The sequence below is a fragment of the Salmo salar genome, chromosome ssa09, assembly GCF_905237065.1.
Source record: "Salmo salar chromosome ssa09, Ssal_v3.1, whole genome shotgun sequence".
Classification (NCBI taxonomy): domain Eukaryota; kingdom Metazoa; phylum Chordata; class Actinopteri; order Salmoniformes; family Salmonidae; genus Salmo; species Salmo salar.
This window is the reverse complement of record NC_059450.1, coordinates 20,092,927-20,116,500: the sequence shown is the minus strand read 5'-3', so window position 1 is coordinate 20,116,500 and position 23,574 is coordinate 20,092,927. Positions and strand designations below refer to the sequence as shown.

General features: G+C 42.5%; 1 protein-coding gene across 3 annotated transcripts in view; it reads left to right on the top strand.

Moving 5' to 3' along the window:
- The first annotated feature begins 11,929 nt into the window (after nucleotides 1–11,929).
- Nucleotides 11,930–23,574, top strand: part of fsip1 (fibrous sheath interacting protein 1) — a 65,592-nt gene continuing 53,947 nt past the window's right edge. For 2 of the 3 annotated variants that reach the window (XM_014210449.2, XM_014210446.2), the window contains exons 1-8: nucleotides 11,930–12,216; nucleotides 12,333–12,510; nucleotides 14,989–15,046; nucleotides 15,151–15,320; nucleotides 15,412–15,493; nucleotides 15,789–15,884; nucleotides 19,476–19,603; nucleotides 19,800–19,913. In XM_014210449.2, the coding sequence (XP_014065924.2) occupies nucleotides 12,340–12,510; nucleotides 14,989–15,046; nucleotides 15,151–15,320; nucleotides 15,412–15,493; nucleotides 15,789–15,884; nucleotides 19,476–19,603; nucleotides 19,800–19,913 (819 nt within the window). In that variant the 5' untranslated portion in view covers nucleotides 11,930–12,216; nucleotides 12,333–12,339. The remainder of the gene's footprint in view (nucleotides 12,217–12,332; nucleotides 12,511–14,988; nucleotides 15,047–15,150; nucleotides 15,321–15,411; nucleotides 15,494–15,788; nucleotides 15,885–19,475; nucleotides 19,604–19,799; nucleotides 19,914–23,574) is intronic. The other variant, XM_014210447.2, reaches the window with a different exon arrangement.

The window sequence follows — 23,574 nt, the reverse complement described above, 5'->3', positions numbered from 1 at the left end:
ACGAGCTCTGAAGATAGATGGGGGGCAATCAGTTCACATATGGTGTCCAGAGCACAACTAGGGGCCGAGGGGGGTCTATAGCAGGCGGCAACGGTGAGAGACTTGTTTTTGGAGAGGTGGATTTTTAAAAGTAGAAGTTCAAATTGTTTGGGTACAGACCTGGATAGCAGGACAGAACTCTGCAGGCTATCTCTGCAGTAGATTGCAACACCGCCCCCTTTGGTCGTTCTATCTTGTCTGAAAACATTGTAGTTAGGGATGAAGATTTCAGAGTTTTTGGTGGACTTCCTAAGCCAAGATTCAGACACAGCTAGGACATCCGGGTTGGCAGAGTGTGCTAAAGCAGTGAATAAAACAAACTTAGGGAGGAGGCTTCTAATGTTAACATGCATGAAACCAAGGTTATTACGGTTACAGAAGTCATCAAAAGAGAGCGCCTGGGGAGTAGGAGTGGAGCCAGGCACTGCAGGGCCTGGATTCACCTCTACATCCCCAGAGGAGCAGAGAATAATAAGTATGAGGGTACGGCTAAAAGCTATAAGAATTGGTCGTCTGTGACGTCCAGAATAGAGAGAAAAAGGAGCCGGTTTCTGGGGGCGATAAAATAGCTTCAAGGTATAATGTACAGACAAAGGTATGGTGGGATGTGAGTACAGAGGAGGTAAACCTAGGCATTTAGTGATTATGAGAGAGATATTGTCTCTAGAAACATCATTGAAACCAGAAGATGTCATAGCATGTGTGGGTGGAGGAACTGAGAGGTTGGATAAGGTATAATGAGCAGGGCTAGAGGCTCTACAGTGAAATAAGCCAATAAACACTAACCAGAACAGCAATGGAGAAGGCATATTGACATTAAGGAGAGGCATGCTTAGCCGAGTGATCAAAGGGTCCAGTGAGATTCAGACAGCTAGCCGGGCCATAGGTAGCAAGCTGGTGGAAGATGGGAGGGAGGTCTGTTTTTAGCCACCTCGTGCGTTTCCATCTGTGGGTTAGTGGGGTTCCGTGTGGAAGGGGGGACCAGTCCAAGTTGGCAAAATAGTTAGTTATAGTGGCCCAAGAAAAGTGTCCGATAGACCTATTCAGATCGCAGCCGAAAAGACAGCTAACGATTAGCGGGCCGCAGATGGGCGATCAGGTTACGTCGCGACGGAGGGGCCAGTTGGATAACTCCCTCGGGCAGATAACGTCGGTGGTCCAGTCGTGAAGACCCGATGGGGCTCCGCGATCGGCAGTAAAACGGGTCAGGATAGGTGAGTTGTAGCCCAGGAGACACTTCAGCTGGCTAGCTCAGGAATAGCCAAGGAGTGGCTGACGGAACTCTTCAGCTGGCTAGCTGGCTAGCTCCGTAATAATGTGTGTTAATTCCGTGACCGACGTTGCCAATAGTCACTCAGGTAGCAGCTAGTTAGCTGCAAGATCCAGGTGTAAATGTCCAGAGCCTGCGGTAGAAATCGGGGAAAGGAGAGAGAATAGGTCCGGTGTGCTCTGGTCTGAGTCGCTGTACAAAAACTGGCGATAGCTTTTCGAGCTAATGGATAGCTGAGGACAGCTAACCATGGCTAGCTGAACTTCAACGTTAGCCAGTGAAAATGGCTAAACACTTGCTAGCTTCTGTTGTGGAATTCAGATGAGGTAAATAATACTTTCTTTTTTTAAATTGGTGAGGCGGGTTGCAGGAGAGTGCTTTGAGGTTGAGTTTTTAGAATTAAAAAAATATATATATAAAAAGATAAGTGAAGAAAAAAAATATATATATATGTAAATATATATATACACGGGACACGACAAGAGGAGGGTAGAGGACGTCTGAACTGCTACGCCATCTTGGAAAAAAAGATGACGTAAAATCTAGTGGACGGGACGCTTCTTCAAGGCTCTGTGCTATCTGGGATCGCCATGAAAAATCTCCATTGAAGTTGAAATGTTTAGGGTAGGGATGTCCAAAGGAGACAGGATAGAACTGACCTTTCCTCAAGGCTTCCACTAGTTACCACAGCCACAAAGTCAAAATCGGCTATATTGTAAAAATAAAAAAAATACAAAAAATAGCTTTTTGGTCTTAATTTAAGATTAGGCATATGGTTAGCAGTGTGGTTAAGATTTAAAATCACATTTTAAGAAGATACATTTTATAAATGGGTGGGGTGTGTGACTGTGTGGCTGTGGTAATTAGTCATCCTGTTGTGTTTCATGTTAATTCATTTTGTGTTCCCGGTCCAAAATGACCGCCCCATTATAGCTGATTATAAATCCATAATAATACATATATAATCACCTAATGTTGTGTTAGATCTTTGTATCAAGTTCTTGTTAACATTACAAGTTTTGAACTTCTGTTTGCTATTTATGGCCTGTAGGCCTCATTGACCTGAGCTCATACAACTCGTTTTTGAGTAAAAAAAAGCATAATGTATGTATTATATTGACTATAATAAATACTCAGATGAAATATATTGTGCTATTTATCACAGACTACTTTGTGTCAAAGTTTAACAAGGACTTTCACCTCACCAGTGTCATGATCAAAGATATGATCAAAAGCCTCACATACAGTATATCGTTTGGTCATTGTGCTGCCACAGAATGAATTGTGAGCAAGGCCTCAAAAAAGCTTTATATACCAGAGCTGCGAGAAAAGTTCTATATATTATTGAATTTTTTTTGCAATTGTTTGTGAGAATGTCAAATCAAATGTATTTATATAGCCCTTCTGATATCTCAAAGTGCCGTACAGAAACCCAGCCTAAAACCCCAAACAGCAAGCAATGCTGGTGTAGAAGCACGGTGGCTATGAAAAACTCCCTAGAAAGGCCAAAACCTAGGAAGAAACCTAGAGAGGAACCAGGCTATGAGGGGTGGCCAGTCTTCTTCTGGCTGTGCCGAGTGGAGATTATAACAGAACATGGCCAAGATGTTCAAATGTTCATAAATGACCAGCATGGTCAAATAATAATAATCACAGTAGTTGTCGAGGGTGCAACAAGTCAGCGCTTCAAGAGTAAATGTCAGTTGGCTTTTCATAGCCGATCATTGAGAGTATCTCTACCGCTCCTGCTGTCTCTAGAGAGTTGAAAACAGCAGGTCTGGGACAGGTAGCACGTCCGGTGAACAGGTCAGGGTTCCATAGCCGCAAGCAGAACAGTTAAAACTGGAGCAGCAGCACAGCCAGGTGGACTGGGGACAGCAAGGAGTCATCATGCCAGGTAGTCCTGAGGCATGGTCCTAGGGCTCAGGTCCTCCGAGAGAGAGAAAGAAAGAGAGAATTAGAGAGAGCATACTTAAATTCACACAGGACACCGGATAAGACAGGAGAAATATTCCAGATATAACAGACTGACCCTAGCCCCCCGACACATAAACTACTGCAGCATAAATACTGGAGACTGAGACAGGAGGGGTCAGGAGACACTGTGGCCCCATCCGATGATACCCCCGGACAAGGCCAACAGGTGTGGTTCCTGTGGGGGAAAGATTCTATTGGGGAAAGGTTCCCGTGGGGGTTGCCATGGAAGCCAAGAAGGGGAGTGACGTGTGTGTGTGCGTGCTCAAACACACATGCATGTGGGGGTCTGGGAGAGGAAGTATGTCCATCTGATGAATGGGCATGTGCCTGAACTCAATTTTAAACACTAATTGTAGTCTCACCCATTCATTTCTAATGACTGGTCATTTTAGACTGGAACACCACAGGTGTACAAAAGTTAAATAAAACACCCACAATGTAATGAAAATCATCAAAATGTATTTTGTGTGTTCAGATGCCCTGTGTGGACAAAGTCATGGAACCTTATGACAATCAGATTAAATGAACTACATTTTTCAGAGAGAGAACTTGTAAATCAGTCCAATTTGACCGGAACACAGCAGTAGTGTTAACTACCCTTCAACAACAAAACAGCTTCTATTTCAGCCACCTCGGCAACTTGCTAGACAACATAAGCGAAACATTGAAGCTAAATGACTAAAATGTAAAAATGTATCTAAACTATTTTGTGTGTATTAACCTGTTTAAACACAGTCTGCGAATTTAACTACGAGTTAATCCATTTCATATGTACATTCTTAGTTAGTGATGCTAGCTGGTTAACATAGCACTAAGAAGCTAATCGCTAGTAATGCTAAATTACTAGCTAACATCCCAGACCATGAGCTCAATAAGCTACTCCCCCCTTGCTAATGAAGAGGAGGTCTGCTGGACAGAGGAAGACTCTTTAAAGAGAAGGAAGAGGAGGCTGTCACCGTTAAAAAAGAAGTAGCGGGTGAGGCTGTTACAGTGAAAGTGGAAGAGGAATACGTTACAGTGAAAGAGGAAGACGTTACAGTAAAATAAGAGGAAGAAACTTGCAGAGCGAGAGGTGGACGATTTTACGGTGAAATAAGTGCTCGTATCGTCGAATTTCACCTGATCGAGTTATATCATCACACCGGGACGGTCCTGGGAACTCACTTCACATTTACTGAAAAAATTAAATGACAAGACCCGGGAAATTACAAATCTTTCCCCCAATGTCGTACTAATGCAATTCCATAAAATACACAACATGTGCAGCAGTATATTAGCAAAAAATTAAATAGCACATTGTCGCTTGGAAGCCTAGTGTATTTACTTCACACAAAGTTGCCATAAATTCAAAGCACACACATAATTGACACTGCCGGACTGCACACTCGACCCAAATGCAGAGTTACACACGAGTACCCGTTTTATCAGCCTCGTCTCATAGACTAGACGTGACATAGTAAATGTAAATCCGGGACACTCAAATGATTATGATATGGTACGTTTGGTATGGTTACATAAGAGATGGTTACTTAAGGTGGGGTGGATAGGTGGGCGTATAACACAAACATCTAGCAATCTCATCATGGACAACTTTAGCAACTTTTCTACTACTTTTTAGCTACTTTGCATGTTAGCTAACCCTTCCCCTAACCTTAACCCTGACTCCTAAATTTAACCCTAATCCCCAGTTTAGCTAGCACTAGTTCAATTGCTAAATAGCTTTAGCGCAATGATTGGAAGTCAAGATGCCCATAAACTTCCAGTCATTGGATTAATGCTAGTTAGCATTGGGTCGCAAAACTACCTCTAACTTCATTCATACTGGACACAGATAAGAATGGTATCCACAAGTTCAGCTGACTCTGGGAATTAGATACTTCAGGATCGTTGCCAAAATCCTGAAGTATCCCTCTAACAAATCACATAAATTACAGTGCATTCAAAAAGTATTCAGACCGCTTGACTTTTTCAACATTTTGTTACGTTTGTATTAAAATGTTTTTTCCCCATCAATCTTCACACAATACCCCATAATGACAAAGCAAAAACTGTTTTTTAGGCCTTTGCAAATGTATTAAAACAAATCTGATATCACATTTACATAAGTAAATGTATCATTTAGGTGCCTTTTGGCAAACTACAAGCGGGCAGTCATGTGCATTTTACTGAGGAGTGGCTTCCGTCTGGCCACTCTATCATAAAGGCCTGATTGGTGGAGTGCTGCAGAGATGGTTGTCCTTCTGGAAGGTTCTCCCATCTCCACAGAGGAACTCTGGAGCTCTGTCAGAGTGAACATCGGGTTCTTGGTCACCTCCCTGACCAAGGGCCTTCTCCCCCGATTGCTCAGTTTGGCCAGGCGGCCAGCTCTAGGAAGAGTCTTGGTGGTTCCAAACTTCTTCCATTTAAGAATGAAGGAGGCAACTGTGTTCTTGGGGAACTTCAAGACTGCAGGAATTTTTTGGTACCCTTCCCCAGTTCTGTGCCTCGACACAATCCTGTCTCAGAGCTCTACAGACAATTCCTTCAACCTCATGGCTTGGTTTTTGCTCTGACATGCACTTTCAACTGTGGGATGTTATATAGACAGGTGTGTGCCTTTACAAATTGTCACGTTTGTCGTAGGAATGAGCAGACCAAAGTGCAGCATGTGTGTCGTTCCACATTTTATTTTCAATGAGAAACTATGCGATACATAAACAATAAACTGAACTAACAAAAACAACAAACCGTGACGCAGAGGTGAAACATACACTACTCAAAAATAATCTCCCACAAACCCAGGTGGGGGAAAAAAAACTACTTAAGTATGATCTCCAATTAGAGACAACGAGAACCAGCTGCCTCTAATTGGAGATCATCCCAAACAAAACCAACATAGAAATACAAAACTAGAACATGAACATAGAAATACTAAACATAGAAAAACACCCCCTGTCACGCCCTGACCTACTCTACCATAGAAAATAACATCTTACTATGGTCAGGACGTGATACAAATCATGCCCAGTCAATTGAATATACCACAGGTGGACTCCAATCAAGTTCTAGAAACATCTCAAGGATGATCAATGGAAACAGGATAAACCTGAGCTCAATTTCGAGTCTCATAGCAAAGGGTCTGAATACTGTAAGTAAAGTATTTGTTTTTATTTTTAATACATTTGCAAAAATGTATTGAACATTTTTTGCTTTGTCATGGGTATTGTGTGTAGATTGAGGAAAAACAATTTAATCAATTTTAGAATAAGGCTGTAACGTAACAATGTGGATGAAGTTGAGGGGTCTGAATACTTTCCGAATGCACTGTATATGGACTCAGTGTGTGAAATGATACGGGTTGACATGATTTTTGAATTACCCCTTCCTCTGTCCCCCATACATACATACAGTTGAAATCGGAAGTTTACATACAACTTAGCCAAATACATTTAAACTCAGTTTTTCACAATTCCTGACATTTAATCCTAGTAAATATTCCCTGTTTAGGTCAATTAGGATCACCACTTTATTTTTAGAATGTGAAATGTCAGAATAATAGTACAGAGTATGATTTATTTCAGCTTTTATTTCTTTCATCACATTCCCAGTGGGTCAGAAGTTTACATACACTCAATTAGTATTTGGCAGCATTGCCTTTAAATTGCTTAACTTGGGTCAAACGTTTCGGGTAGCCTTCCACAAGCTTCCCACAAAAAGTTGGGTGAATTTTGGCCCATTCCTCCTGTCAGAGCAGGTGTAACTGAGTCAGGTTTGTAGGCCTCCTCGCTCGCACACGCTTTTTCAGTTCTGCCAACAAATGTTCTATTGGACTGAGGTCAGGGCTTTGTGATGGCCACTCCAATACCTTGACTTTGTTGTCCTTAAGCCATTTTGCCACAACTTTGGAAGTATGCTTGGGGTCATTGTCCATTTGGAAGACCCATTTGCGACCAAGCTTTAACTTCCTGACTGATGTCTTGAGATGTTGCTTCAATATATCCACAGCATTTTCCTGCCTCATGATGCCATCTATTTTGTGAAGTGCACCAGTCCCTCCTGCAGCAAAGCACCCCAAATACATGATGCTGCCACCCACGTGCTTCACAGTTGGGATGGTGTTCTTCGGCTTGCAAGCCTCCCCCTTTTTCCTACAAACATAACGATGTTCATTATGGCCAAACAGTTCTATTTTTGTTTCATCAGACCAGAGGACATTTTTCAAAAAAGTACGATCTTTGTCCCCATGTGCAATTGCAAACCGTAGTCTGGCTTTTTTATGGCGGTTTTGGAGCAGTGGCTCCTTCCTTTCTGAAACTGGAAACACTTATCTCCCTCACTAGCTTTAAGCACCCGATGTCAGAGCAGTTCACAGATCACTGCACCTGTACATAAGCCTATAACTTAGCCCAAACAACTACCTCCCATACTGTATTTATTTATTTATTTTCCTTCTTTGCACCCCATTATTTTTATTTCTACTACCAGTGTTTTACTTGCTATATTGTATTTACTTTGCCGCCATGGCATTTTTTGCCTTTACCTCCCTTATCTCACCTCATTTGCTCACATTGTATATAGACTTATTTTTCTACTGTATTATTGACTGTATGTTTGCTCCATGTGTAACTCTGTGTTGTTGTATGTGTCGAACTGCTTTGCTTTATCTTGGACAGGTCGCAATTGTAAATGAGAACTTGTTCTCAACTTGCCTACCTGGTTAAATAAAGGTTAAATAAAATAAATAAATACATTTGGACACTGTGTTAACAAACCTCCAGACGAGCTTCAATGCCGTACAACTCTCCTTCTGTGGCCTCCAACTGCTCTTAAATGCAAGTAAAACTAAATGCATGCTCTTCAACCGATCGCTGCATGCACCTGCCCGCCTGACTAGCAATCACTACTCTGGACGGTTCATATTTAGTACTGTGCACCTTCCATAGTCTGTTCTGGACTTTGGGACTGTGAAGAGACCTCTTGTGGCATGTCTTGTGGGGTATGCATGGGTGTCCAAGCTGTGCGCCAGTAGTTCAAACAGACACCACGGTGCATTCAACATGTCAATACCTCTCATAAATACAAGCAGTGATGAAGTCAATCTCTCCTCCACTTTGAGCCAGGAGAGATTGACCTGCATATTATTAACATTTGCGCTTTGTGTACATCCAAGGGCCAGTTGTGCTGCCCTGTTCTGAACCAATTGCAATTTTCCTAAATCCTTTTTTGGGGCACCTGACCACACGACTGAACAGTAGTCCAGGTGCGACAAAACTAGGGTAGGTAGGACCTGCCTTGTTGACAGTGCTGTCAAGAAAGTAGAGCCTTATCATGGACATATTTCTCCCCATCTTAGCTACTGTTGTATCAATATGTTTGACCATGACAGTTTACAATCCAGGGTTACTCCAAGCAGTTTAGTCACCTCAACTTGCTCAATTTCCAGATTATTTATTACAAGATTTAGTTCAGGTTTAGGGTTTAGTGAATGATTTGTCCCAAATACAATGCTTTCAGTTGTAGAAATATTTAGGACAAACTTATTCCTTGCCATCCACTCTGAAACTAACTGCAACTCTTTGTTAAATGTTGCAGTCATTTCAGTCGCTGTAGTAGCTGACATGTATAGTGTTGAGTCATCTGCATACATTGACACTCTGGCTTTCCTCAAAGCCAGTGGAAATTCATTAGTAAAGATTGAAAAAGTAAAGGGCCTAGACAGCTGCCTTAGGGATTTCCTGATTTTACCTGGATTATGTTGGAGAGGCTTCCATTAAAAGAAAACCCTCTGTGTTCTGTTAGACAGGTAATGCATTATCATATCACCTCCACCTTACCTGACACCCTAGACCCACATCAATTTGTATACCGCCCCAAAAGATCCACAGATGATGCAATAGCCCTATCCCATCTGGACAAGAGGAATACCTATGTAAGAATGCTGTTCATTGACTATAGCTCAGCCTTCAACACCATAGTACCCTCCAAGCTCATCATTAAGCTTGGGGCCCTGGGTCTGAACCCCGCCCTGTGCAACTGGGTCCTGAACTTCCTGATGGGCTGCCCCCAGGTGGTGAAGGTAGGAAACACCTCTTCGCTGATCCTCAACACTAGGGCCACACAAGGGTGCGTGCTCATCCCCCTCCTATTCACCCATGACAGTGTGGCCACGCACGCCTCCAACTCAATCAGCAAGTTTGTAGATTACACAACAGTAGTAGGCCTGATCACCAACAATGACGAGACAGCCTACAGGGAGGAGGTGAGGGCCCTGGCGGTGTGGTGCCAGGAAAATAACCTCAACAAAACGAAGGAGCTTTTCGTGGACTTCAAATCAAAGTTTATTTGTCACGTGCGCTGAATACAACAGGTGTAGACCTTACAGTGAAATGCTTACTTACAGGCTCTAACCAATAGTGCAAAAAGGTATTAGGTGAACAATAGGTAGGTAAAGAAATAAAACAACAGTAAAAAGCGAGGCTATAACAGTAGCGAGGCTACATACAGACACCGGTTAGTCAGACTGATTGAGGTAGTATGTACATGTAGATATGGTTAAAGTGACTATGCATATATGATGAACAGAGAGTAGCAGTAGCGTAAAAGAGGGGTTGGCGGGTGGTGGGTGGGACACAATACAGATAGCCCGGTTAGCCAATGTGCGGGAGCACTGGTTGGTCGGCCCAATTGAGGTAGTATGTACATGAATGTATAGTTAAAGTGACTATGCATATATGATAAACAGAGAGTAGCAGCAGCGTAAAAAGAGGGGTTGGGGGGTGGGGTTGGGGGTTGGGGGGGGGGGCACACAATGCAAATAGTCCGGTTAGCCATTTGATTACCTGTTCAGGAGTCTTATGGCTTGGGGGTAAAAACTGTTGAGAAGCCTTTTTGTCCTAGACTTGGCACTCCGGTACCGCTTGCCATGCGGTAGTAGAGAGAATATTCTATGACTGGGGTGGCTGGGGTCTTTGACAATTTTTAGGGCCTTCCTCTGACACCGCCTGGTGTAGAGGTCCTGGATGGCAGGCAGCTTAGCTCCAGTGATGTACTGGGCCGTACGCACTACCCTGTGTAGTGCTTGCGGTCAGAGGCCAAGCAATTGCCGTACCAGGCAGGTTGTGTCGACTTCAGAAGACAACAGAGAGAGCATGGCCCTTTTCACATTGACAGGACCAAAGTAGAGAAGGTGAAAAGCTTCAAGTTCCTCTGCGTACACATAAATGACAATCTGAAATGGTCCACCCACACAGACAGTGTGGTGAAGAAGGCGCAACAAGGTAGAATTGAGAGTATCCTGTCGGGCTGTATCACCGCCTGGTACGACAACTGCACCACCCGCCACTGCAGGGGTCTCCAGAGGGTGGTACGGTTTGCCCAACGCATCACCGGGGGCATACTACCTGCCTTCCAGGACACCTACAGCACCCGATGTCACAGGAAGGCCAAAAAGATCATCAAGGACATCCACCACCTGAGCCACGGCCTGTTCACCTCGCTCTCATCCAGAAGGCGAGGTCAGTACAGGTGCATCAAAGCTGGGACCGAGAGACTGAAAAACAGCTTCTATCTCAAGGCCATCAGACTGTTAAATAGCCATCACTAGCCGGCTTCCACCCGGTTACTCAACCCTGCACCTTTGAGGCTGCTGCCCTATGTACATAGACATGGAATGACTGGTCACTTTTAATGGAACACTAGTCACTTTAATAATGTTTACATACTGTTTTACTCATTTCATATGTATATACTGTACTCTACTGTATTTTAGTCAATGCTACTCTGACATTGCGCATCCTAATATTTATATACTTCTTAATTCCATTCTTTTACTTTTAGATTAGTGTGTATTGTTGTGAATTGTTTGATACTACTGCACTGTTGGAGCTAGGAACACAAGCATTTCGCTACACCCACAATATCATCTGCTAAATATGTCTATGTGACCAAAAAATTGGAATTGATACCTAGCTTTTTGTTTTTTTGTATTGTAGGGAGTCTCGTGAGTAGACTGGACCCTGGTTTTATGGATACAAAATCAATCGTTTTTCCTGTACAGTGAAATTTGTTTGTGCCACACAACAGAAATAAAGACTTTTCTTAAACATTACATCTGTAAATTAAGAATAATTACACAATCAAAATAATGATTTCTTATTTTTTAATTGTATATTTTCTGTCAGTAGGCTAATGTACCTAACCTTCATTTACTTAAGCTACATCCGTTTCTCAATGTGCTCCACCTTATTTAAAAAATCTATATATAATTTAACTAGACAAGTCAGTAAAGAACAAATTCTTAATTACAATGACGGCCTACCCCGGATGACGCTGGGCCAATTGTGCACTGCCCTGTGGGACTCCCAATCATGGCCAGATGTGATACAGTCTGGATTCGAACCAGACTCCTCTTGCACAGTGACACCTCTTGCATTGAGATGTAATGCCTTAGACCGCTGCGCCACTCGGGGAGCCCTTATTATATTCTTTATCTTATATGAAGTAGAAATGCTCGTAAACATTTTCCCTGATTTGGATATACTTTTTTTTAACCACATTTTTACATTACGCACTATGCAATGCTGCAAAAAAGATTGATTTGGTTTCATACACATAGCGTTTTACCTCGGACTTGTATTTTGAAGGCAAAATCTGAAAACGGGAAGTCATGTGGACAGATGCTTCTACGTGTTGCGTCTGTGAAGCTAATGTTAGTGCAATCTGCAATCCTTGGGACGTCCCTACTCTAAACCCATATACCCTAACTATAACCATAACCTAACCCTACCATTTTAAATGTCAACTTCCCAAGGATTCCAGATTGCACCAACCGTGATACTAATAATACATATGGCTAGTATTCAAAGTTTGTAGTTACCACATCCGGGTCTTTTGCGTCCTTAGATACCACTCCGAAAGAAAAACATTACCACGCCTGCCTACACCGCTATCAGGTATCTAGACTATATTTATCATTTAACGAAAAATACAAAAGAACATTTGATTTATTTACCTATATACTTATTGCAAAATGCTCTATTCTAATATTGGGTTGCGTTAACGTTACCAGAGCACCCATGGATATTACGAGAGGCAGTTTAGATGATATCTCCCGCCCGGCATCCAACGAGCGTTCTCGCCCGGGTAGCCGTGTATCAACTGTGTCACTGCCTGAAGTCGGGAGAGTTTTTCATCCCAGCCCGACGTCCCTGGTGGTCCTGAGCGATGATGCCCCCAACAATAAGCAGGTAATGTACTTGCATGCACACTTTGTGTGTGTAGAACAAGATGACCTAACATATGCTCCTCAAGAAGTAAAGGGTCAAGTCAAGAAAACACATTTGGAATAATGTGTCAAGAAGGGGACACAGTTTGAACCTGATAGTATTTGGTCAATGTTTCACAATTTCCTTTGGGTGGTGGACCATTCTGGATACACACAGGAAACTGTTGAGCGTGAAAAACCCAGCAGCATTGCAGTTCTTGACACAAATCTACTACCATACCCGGTTCAAAGGCACTTAAAGTTTTTGTCTTGCCCATTCCCCCTCTGAATGAGACACATACACAATTCATTCAAAGGTTAAAGAATGATTTTTAAGCCATCGCCTCCCCTTCAGCTACACTGATTTTAAGTCATGTAACAAGTGACATCAATAAGGGATCATACTGTAGCTTTCACCTGGTCAGCCTATGTCATGGAAAGAGCAGGCTTTCTTAATGTTTTGTATACTCAGTGTATAAAAGCACCACCGTATTTGGTTCTGTTAGCTAACTGTCCAGGTGGGAGCTTTGTACCTGAAGGTCCCATGTGTAGAGGCTGTGTTGTGTGGTTGCTGTGCATGTTTGTTCAAGAACCATTTGAGGACCTTAGAATAATTTGGTGTGGTGGAGTTTCTTACACTTTTGTACTGTGTTTGGAGGCTTTGATGATGGCTTTTGGGTCTGGGTAGACAAAAATATCCACAGGAAGGGATTATTAAACCGACTTCAACACACAAGTCTCAGTGTGTGGTGAATATATGTTTGCTCGAGACCTAAGACACATGCATGTAATTCATGCATATTAACTGAAGTCTTGCAGCTGTTTTACATGGTTTTGTGCATGTGACAGAAATTTAAACAGCAGTACTTTAAATAATACTTTCCTATGGATAATTTGGCAAAAATGTTGACCCACTGAAGGACCAACCGCACACAGACAACCGGTAGAGTAAGTTCAAATGTAACCTCATCCCCAGGCTATTGCGCATATAAGCCTGGGATATCAATGATTCAGTGTTGGCCTTAGTGGGAGTGACCATAGAAGTCTATGGAAGTGACCTACTGAGTAAAGTATTTGAATCACAACATTTTTGTGAATCACACAACTGCGAGGCGTGTTGTGGGAGATGATTGGTTGGCAGATTAAGCCAAAGGCAATATGTCCAGGTCTTTCTGTTTTGGCAAACAAAGGCCAAGTTTGATACGTTGGATCATCAGACATTTGGGTGGAAGTGTCTGGGAACGAGATTAGTTCAAATGTAATTCGATTCAACATTCTGGCTTGTAAGGAAACTTTCCACGTTTTTGCAGTGCTCTGTTTCAGACTGTATACCAATAATTGGTATCACAGTCTGATTTATTACATTTTAGTCGATGCTCTTATCCAGAGCAACTTACAGGAGTAATTAGGGTTAAGTGCCTTGCTCAAGGGCACAATCCCTGCTCAGGGAATCGAATCAGCGACCTTTCAGTTACTGGCCAAATGCTCTTAACCGCTAGGCTACCTGCCGCCCTTATTATTAGGCAAGGGTGCGAGCAGTTTGAGAGCAGTGTAGCCTATATTCAACCAGTAGAAAATGAATGGTGGCAGAAGGCGGTAAACTAACGCTTTGGAAACTTTGATACCTTTCTGAACTATACAGAAATAGTAAGAGCATCTTGGTGTGTTCTCTTAACTTGTCTTTTTGTCTTTTACTGTTACCTAGTCCTTACAAGGCAAGCCAACCCTAACCTTTATCCTAAACGTTGCTTTAAATATACTACCATTCAAAAGTTGAGAGAATGTCAAGAGTGTGCAAAGCTGTCATCAAGTCAAAGGGTGGCTACTTTGAAGAATCTCAAATATTACATATATTTTGATTTGTTTAACACTTTTTTTGCTTGGTTCCATGTGTTATTTCATAGTTTTGATGCCTTCACCATTATTCTACAATGTAGAAATATAGTAAAAATAAAGAAAAATCCTTGAATGAGTAGGTGTGTCCAAACTTTTGACTGGTACTGCATATATATCTGCCTGTAGTAAGGTTTCTTATTGTAACATATATCCACCTTGCTGGTTATTTCTTGATCCGTGCCTGTTTGGCAACACTTTTCCCACCTCCGAAGGTACAGTATATCTATAATCGGTAGACTTTTCTGATTTGAAAAGTCGTCATTTGCGTCACCAAGGTGTGCCCAAGAAAGATTTAAATAATATTGAGTAGTTATTTATGATGCAAGGTGATTTGTAGATGAGTCAGTTTCGACTCGCCTTTAAAGCCGGCTGCAATGTTGAAAGCGCAAAAGCGAAATTCATGGGAAACTCTGCCTCCGCTTCTTGTCTGGAAAGCCCTTAAGACGGCATGTTAATGTTAAAATAAATATACTGTTTTTAACTGTAAACATGACTGCCTCTTGACTTTCCCCATCAACGGGCCTAGAACCTGTGGTTTGAATAGATGTTACATTTACTTTCCTAGGATCACAGCAACTCACATGAAAACCTCAAGTCTCCAGATGAAAGTCTTCCTGAGAAAGGTAGGCATAAGTACATATCACTATGACATTTTAGGAAGTAGAATACTGAAAAGAAAACGGATGAACATATTTGTATGCATGCATTTCTTTGAATGAATTTCCAGATCACTCCATTGGAGATGTATTTGATGAGCTGAACGAAGATCCAGAACTCCAGAAGGCCATCAAGAAAATGAAAATACTTGACACAATCTTGGCTTCAAGGATCTCAAATGAAAAAGAGGTCAAGAGAAAAGGAAAGGAGCTCCGTCAAAAACTATGGCAGGAACTATTGGTAAGCACAGGGATATGCAGAATACACACATTAAATTACATTTTAAGAATGTCTATATGTTAAAGGATATTTCCTACCTATTTCTGTGCAGCAGATAAAGCCCAACAGCTCTTCAGAAAGGGCAGATGAAGCAGAAAATACAAGGATGTTTTTGGCCCTGGCTCCTTCCAGTAGTAAGTGAAATATTAAACAGTAATTCCAGAACGCAGATCAATGTGGATACTGTTTACAATGCACATTAGCTGGAGCTTTGAGGACAATGTAGTCATATGCCAAATTACTATTCCAAGATATACAGTATAAATCACTTTTTTTTTTGTTTTATCACCATTTTTGATCAGCTTTTTTTGTATGGAATATGTCACCGCAAATTGATAACATTATTTAGATTCAGTCTCAGAATTTGAATATGGTAATTTACTATGCATATACCGGCTATGTGTAATAATCCATTTTCATTCACCCTAGCTCACGGATCCAGTGAAGAATTGGACTTTGCTCCTGTGTTTGGGACTCAAGTGCCTGACAAAGAGTATGAAAGACACAACAGACAAGTGGAGGAAAGTGAGTTTGTTTAAAAATGCTGGAACACAATTATACACTTTACATCATTAAGTTGCTCATATATGTGTATGTAGGCCAATGTACACTGTAACTAGTCCTGTAACAACGTTAGAATAATAAAACTACATTGCAATATAGTCCTACGCTAGATGGCAGTATAACCCTAGGAAACAAATGTAACTATTTTGTACTTTCACTGTGTATTCAGTTTTCTTGGTGCTTTCATTCCTGAAAACACTGCATAGGCTACATCTTTCCCTCCAAACTATCCATGAACAACTTTTCCCATCTTTTGAATTTGCTGTTTGCTGGATGACATGTCACAGTCATAGTTTGAGAGCCATGAACATTGTGGAGTGGGCCCTTTTCAATTGCATGTATTTCAGTGGTCCAGAAACATAACATGCATCAAGTTTAATTGATACATGGTCATTTGGAATACTTCCTTAGATTGTTGACAATGTCTCTCCAAAACTTCTCAGGATGATATTAGACAGAGCCTTCTAATGGTTCTTAAACTCCTAAGTTTACACGTTTACCTGCTGGAATTCAAAAATGCATGAACAGCTCCCAGCAGTGGAGGATCCTCAGAAGAGGAAGGGGAGGACCATCCTTAGTAAATTTAATAAAAATAGTGAAACATTTAAAAAAGTAATCCTTTTTAGATAAAACTATACTAAATACAGTGCATTCACAATGTATTCAGACCCCTTGACTTTTTCCACATTTTGTTATGTTACAGCCTTATTTTAAAATTGAGAAATTGTTTATTTCTCCTCGTAAATCAACACAAAATATCCCATAATGACAAAGCAAAACCAGGTTTTTAGAAATGTTTGCAAATGTATTAAAAATAAACTCAAATATCACTTTACATAAGTATTCAGACCCTTTACTCACTATTTTGTTGAAGCACCTTTGGCAGCGATTACAGCCTCAAGTCTTCTTGGGTATGAAGCTACAAGCTTGGCACACCTGTATTTGGGGATTTTCTCCCATTCTTCTCTGCAGATCCTCTCAAGCTCTGTCAGGTTGGATGGGGAGCGTCACTGCACAGCTATTTTCAGGTCTCTCCAGAGATGCTCGATTGGGTTCAAGTCTTGGCTCTGGCTGGGCCACTCAAGGACATTCAGAGACTTGTCCCGAAGCCACTCCTGCGTTGTCTTTGCTGTGCGCTTAGTGTCGTTGTCCCAGTCTGAGGTCCTGAGCGCTCTGGAGCAGGTTTTCAACAAGGATCTCTCTGTACTTTGCTCCATTCATCTTTCCCTCAATCCTAACTAGTCTCCCAGCCCCTGCCGCTGAAAAACATCCCCACAGCATGATGCTGCCACCACCATGCTTCACCGTAGATATGGTGCCAGATTTCCTCCAGACGTGACGCTTGGCATTCAGGCCAAAGAGTTCAATCTTGGTTTCATCAGACCAGAAAATCTTGTTTCTCATGGTCAGAGTCCTTTAGGGGCCTTTTGGCAAACTCCAAGCGGGCTGTCATGTGCCTTTTACTGAGGCGTGGCTTCTGTCTGGCCACTCTACCATAAAGGCCTGATTGGTGGAATGCTGCAGAGATGGTTGTCCTTCTGGAAGGTTCTCCCATCTCCACAGAGGAACTCTGGAGCTCTGTCAGAGGGACCATCGGGTTCTTGGTCACCTCCCTTCTCCCCTGATTTCTCAGTTTGGCCAGGCAGCCAGCTCTAGGAAGATTTTTGGTGGTTCCAAACTTCTTCCATTTAAGAATGATGGAGGCCACTGTGTTCTTGGGGACCTTCAATGCTGCACAAATGTTTTGGTACCCTTCCCGAGATCTGTGCCTCGACACAATCAGGTCTCGGAGCTCTATGGACAATTCCTTCGACCTCATGGCTTGGTTTTTGCTCTGACATGCACTGTCAACTGTGGGACATACATACATACATACATACATACATACATACATACATACATACATACATACACAGGTGTGTGCCTTTCCAAATCCTGTCCAATCAATTGAATTTTCCCCAGGTGGACTCCAATCAAGTTGTAGAAACATCTCAAGGATGATCAATTGAAACAGGATGAGCTCAATTTTTCGAGTCTCATAGCAAAGGGCCTGAATACTTATGTAAATATATATATTTTTTTATATTAAAACCAGTTTTTACTTTCTCATTATGGGGTATTGTGTGTAGATTGATGAGGACTTTTTATTTATTTAATCCATTTGAGAATTAGGCTGTAACGTAACAATGTGGAAAAAGTGAAGGGTTCTGAATACTTTCCGAATGCACTGTATAACCACATGTCACCAAATAATTGATTTAAACACACTGTTTTGCAATGAAGTTCTACAGTAGCTTCAACAGCACTCTGTAGGGTAGCACCGTGGTGTACTTCCGTCCTCCTCTGGGTACATTTACTTCAATACAAAACCTAGGAGGCTCATGGTTCTCACCCCCTTCCATAGACTTACACAGTAATTATGACAAAATCCTGAGGACGGCCTCCAACCTATCAGAGCTCTTGCAGCATGAACTGACATGTTGTCCACCCAATCAAAGGATCAGAGAATTAATCTAGTATTGAAAGCATAAGCTACAGCTAGCTAGCACTGCAGTGTATAAAATGTGGTCAGTAGTTGACTGAAAGAGAGAGAAAGACAATAGTTGAACAATTTCAAACAAATTAATTTCTTTAAAAAATGAAGGAGAAGCGAGAGAGAGCGAAAGAAAGGGGACATAGCTATATTTCATCATTTTTTTCCCACTTACTTAGCTAGCAAATGCAGCTAACTAGTTTAGCCTACTCAAACACCCGGCTGAAACGAAGGGATACTATGTTAGCTAGCTGGCTATAACTATCCAACACAACACTGGAACTCTTCCAAGTTAAGGTAAGCTTTTGGTTTTACTAATTTATTGCCACCGGGGACTGACTGTGAAACTGCTTACTGACTGTACACTGTACTACATGATTGTAGCGGGTTTACTAACGCATTAGTTATATTAACTATGTTGACTATGACGTTACTTTAGCTAATATGGTGACAACAATGTAGGCTGTTTGTAGCTGTTATTTGGTTTGGTTTGGCTTGGAATGTTTTTCTCGCCTGGTCATATACAGCTGATGTGTTGTGTATTGAAGTCCGCAAGCGAAGGGAAAAGGTGAGAGGAGGAGAACGCATAGATGCGAGAAGGAATACAACCTGGCTGCTATGAAAGTGAACTGTGTTTATGTGTGGTCAGGGGTCTATTCATTCCCCCGATTCTGTTAAAAACATTTCTAAAACGGAAGCAAATGGAACAAAACGGGGATAAACATACTTGAATTTGTCCACCATCAGCTAGATGCAGGCAAAATGTTCTCTTGACCTGTGTGCATCTACATTGTAAACTTTCATTCATAGGCTAGGTTGTAGCAACCTCATGATGGGTATATGGAAAATTTGAGTATCATTCATGTAGTAGCCTATCAATGTTACATTGAACTGGGTGAATGGAATATGAATGACAGTCATCCAATATGCTGTAATAGAAATAAGGCCATGCTCATGAAAAAAACAACAACATCCTCCTTCAACTAAAACTGTACCAACCGCCACTGACTCCCACACAGGTGAAAAGGACACAGCAGCAGACTTGGCTGAAGTGGGTCACGAAGAGAGGGCAGACGAGTCAGAAGGCAGCCAGAGTGGGGTTCCCAGGGGCAAAAATAAACAAGACTTTGTGAAGAAAAATATTGAGGTATGTCAAAGTTCATGTTGGGCAAAGTGCAGTGTCAGACTGTCACATGACTTTAGAGTCTCACATTACTCATGTTATTCTTTTTTCAATGGGAAATATATATAGTTCTTCAACTCAAAGACTCGGGCCTTATTTGAAAGTAACTACAATCTGATCTGATGAATGATTGTTGTCACTACTTTGTCAAACATGACAGTTGGCGAGTGGTGCTGGAGGCCCAGTGCAGATGACACAGGAGGAGAAGTATCGTCTCGAGGAGCTGCTCAGAGACATGGAGGAAGGGGACAATGCTGGGAAGGCAGGCTGTGAGGTAGGCCAAAATACAGCGCTGATGGTGAGCATGTGGTGTAGGAGGACTCATGTTTTCAAGTGTCTAAATATGTCAAACAGAGTTCATCTAGACTGCACCATTTGTCTCTCTCGCACAGCACTAGGTCTACACACAAACATTTCACTTATTATGTTTAGGGTAGTAGTAGCCAGTAATCACTCGTTATCATGGTGTGAATAGTTTGTAATGTATTGAGCAACATCTTTCAAGCACTGTGTTACTCACATAGCTGTTATGGTTGTTGCTATGGCCATTACTCATGAGTACACAGAGAAACTGTTTAAATGATCTACCGTTTTGAAGTAATTTGCTAGTCAAATTGAAGTGGCCTAACTAAACTGGCCTAAACGCTGACCTACTTTACAATTACAGCATATGTTGTAATATACCCTACCGTTCAAAAGTTTGGGGTCACTTAGAATGTCCTTGTTTTTGAAAGAAAAGCACAAAAAAAATGTCCATTAAAATAACGTAAAATTGATCAGAAATACAGTGAAGACATTGTTAATGTTGTAAATGACTATTGTAGCTGGAATATTTTATGGAATATCTACATAGGCGTACAGAGGCCCATTATCAGCAACCGTCACTCCTGTGTTCCAATGGCATGTTGTGTTTGCTAATCCAAGTTGATCACTGGCAGCTTCATTAAATAGTACCCGCAAAACACCACTCTCAACATCAACAGGGGGTGACACTCTAGACCCAAACTGCTACAGACCTATATCTATCCTACCCTGTCTTTCTAAGGTCTACGAAACCCAAGTTAACAAACAGATTACCGACCATTTCGAATCCCACCGTACCTTCTCCGCTATGCAATCTGGTTTCAGAGCTGGTCATGGGTGCACCTCAGCCACGCTCAAGGTCCTAAACGACATCATAACCGCCATCGATAAGAGACATTACTGTGCAGCCGTATTCATCAACCTGGCCAAGGCTTTCGACTCTGTCAATCACCACATTCTTATCGGCAGACTCAACAGCCTTGGTTTCTCAAATGATTGCCTCAAATTGGTTCACCAACTACTTCTCCGATAGAGTTCAGTATGTCAAATCGGAGGGCCTGTTGTCCGGACCTCTGGCAGTCTCTATGGGGGTGCCACAGGGTTCAATTCTCGGTCCGACTCTCTTCTCTGTGTACGTCAATGATGTTGCTCTTGCTGCTGGTGATTCGCTGATCCACCTCTACGCAGACGACACCATTCTGTATACTTCTGGCCCCTCTTTGGACACTGTGTTAACTAACCTCCAGACGAGCTTCAATGCCATACAACTCTCCTTCCGTGGCCTCCAACTGCTCTTAAACCCAAGTAAAACTAAATGCATGCTTCTCAATCGATCACTGCCCGCACCTGCTCGCCCATCTAGCATCACTACTCTGGACGGCTCTGACTTAGAATACGTGGACAACTACAAATACTTGGGTGTCTGGTTAGACTGTAAACTCTCCTTCCAGACTCACATTAAGCATCTCCAATCCAAAATTAAATCTAGAATCGGCTTCCTATATCGCAACAAAGCATCCTTCACTCATGCTGCCAAACATACCCTCGTAAAACTGACCATCCTACCGATCCTCGACTTCGGTGATGTCATCTATAAAATAGCCTCCAACACTCTACTCAACAAACTGGATGCAGTCTATCACAGTGCCATCCGTTTTGTCACCAAAGCCCCATACACTACCCACCATTGCGACCTGTACGCTCTCGTTGGTTGGCCCTCGCTTCATACTCGTCGCCAAACCCACTGGCTACAGGTTATCTACAAGTCTCTGCTAGATAAAGCCCCGACTTATCTCAGCTCACTGGTCACCATAGCAGCACCCACTCGTAGCACACGCTCCAGCAGGTATATCTCACTGGTCACCCCCAAAGCCAATTCCTCCTTTGGTTGTCTTTCCTTCCAGTTCTCTGCTGCCAATGACTGGAACGAACTGCAAAAATCTCTGAAGCTGGAGACTCATATCTCCCTCACTAGCTTTAAGCACCAGCTGTCAGAGCAGCTCACAGATCACTGCACCTGTACATCTGTAAATAGCCCATCCAACTACCTCATCCCCATACTGTATTTATTTATTTATCTTGCTCCTTTGCACCCCAGTATCTCTACTTGCACATTCATCTTCTGCACATCTACCATTCCAGTGTTTAATTGCTATATTGTAATTACTTCGCCACCATGGCCTATTTATTGCCTTAACTTACATCATTTGCACTTCCTGTATATAGACTTTTTGTTTTCTTTTGTTGTACTGTATTATTGACTGTATGTTTTGTCTATTCCATGTGTTGTTGAATGTGTCGAATTGCTATGCTTTATCTTGGCCAGGTCGCAGTTGCAAATGAGAACTTGTTCTCAACTAGCCTACCTGGTCAAAATCAAATCAAATTTATTTTTATATAGCCCTTCGTACATCAGCTGATATTCTCAAAGTGCTGTACAGAAACCCAGCCTAAAACCCCAAACAGCAAGCAAAGCATGTGAAAGAAGCACGGTGGCTAGGAAAAACTCCCTAGGAAAAACTCCCTAGAAAGGCCAAAAACCTAGGAAGAAACCTAGAGAGGAACCAGGCTATGAGGGGTGGCCAGTCCTCTTCTGGCTGTGCAGGGTGGATATTAAAACAGAACATGGTCAAAATGTTAAAATGTTAAAATGTTCATAAATGACCAGCATGGTCAAATAATAATAATCATAGTAGTTGTCGAGGGTGCAACAAGCACGTCCGGTGAACAGGTCAGGGTTCCATAGCCGCAGGCAGAACAGTTGAAACTGGAGCAGCAGCACGGCCAGGTGGACTGGGGACAGCAAGGAGTCATCATACCAGGTAGTCCTGAGGCATGGTCCTAGGGCTCAGGTCCTCCGAGAGAAAGACAGAAAGAGAGAAAGAGAGAATTAGAGAGAGCATATTTAAATACACACAGGACACCGGATAAGACAAGAGAAATACTCCAGATGTAACAGACTGACCCTAGCCCCCCGACACATAAACTACTGCAGCATAAATACTGGAGGCTGAGACAGGAGGGATCAGAAGACACTGTGGCCCCATCCGATGATACCCCGGACAGGGCCAAACAGGCAGGATATAACCCCACCCACTTTGCCAAAGCACAGCCCCCACACCACTAGAGGGATGTCTCCAACCACCAACTTACCGTCCTAAGACAAGGCCGAGTATAGCCCACAACGATCTCCGCCATGGCACAACCCAAGGGGGGGGCGCCAACCCAGACAGGAAGACCACGTCAGTGACTCAACCCACTCAAGTGACGCACCCCTCCCATGGACGGCATGGAAGAACACCAGTAGGCCAGTGACTCAGCCTCTGTAAAAGGGTTAGAGGCAGAGAATCCCAGTGGAAAGAGGGGAACCGGCAAGGCAGAGACAGCAAGGGCGGTTCGTTGCTCCAGCCTTTCCGTTCACCTTCACACTCCTGGGCCAGACTATACTTAATCATAGGACCTACTGAAGAGATAAGTCTTCAGTAAAGACTTAAAGGTTGAGACTGAGTCTGCGTCTCTCACATTGGTAGGCAGACCATTCCATAAAAATGGAGCTCTCTGGTGAAATAAAAATAAATAAAAACAGTGAAGAGGCATCCCCGGGATGCTGGCCTTCTAGGCAGAGTTGCAAA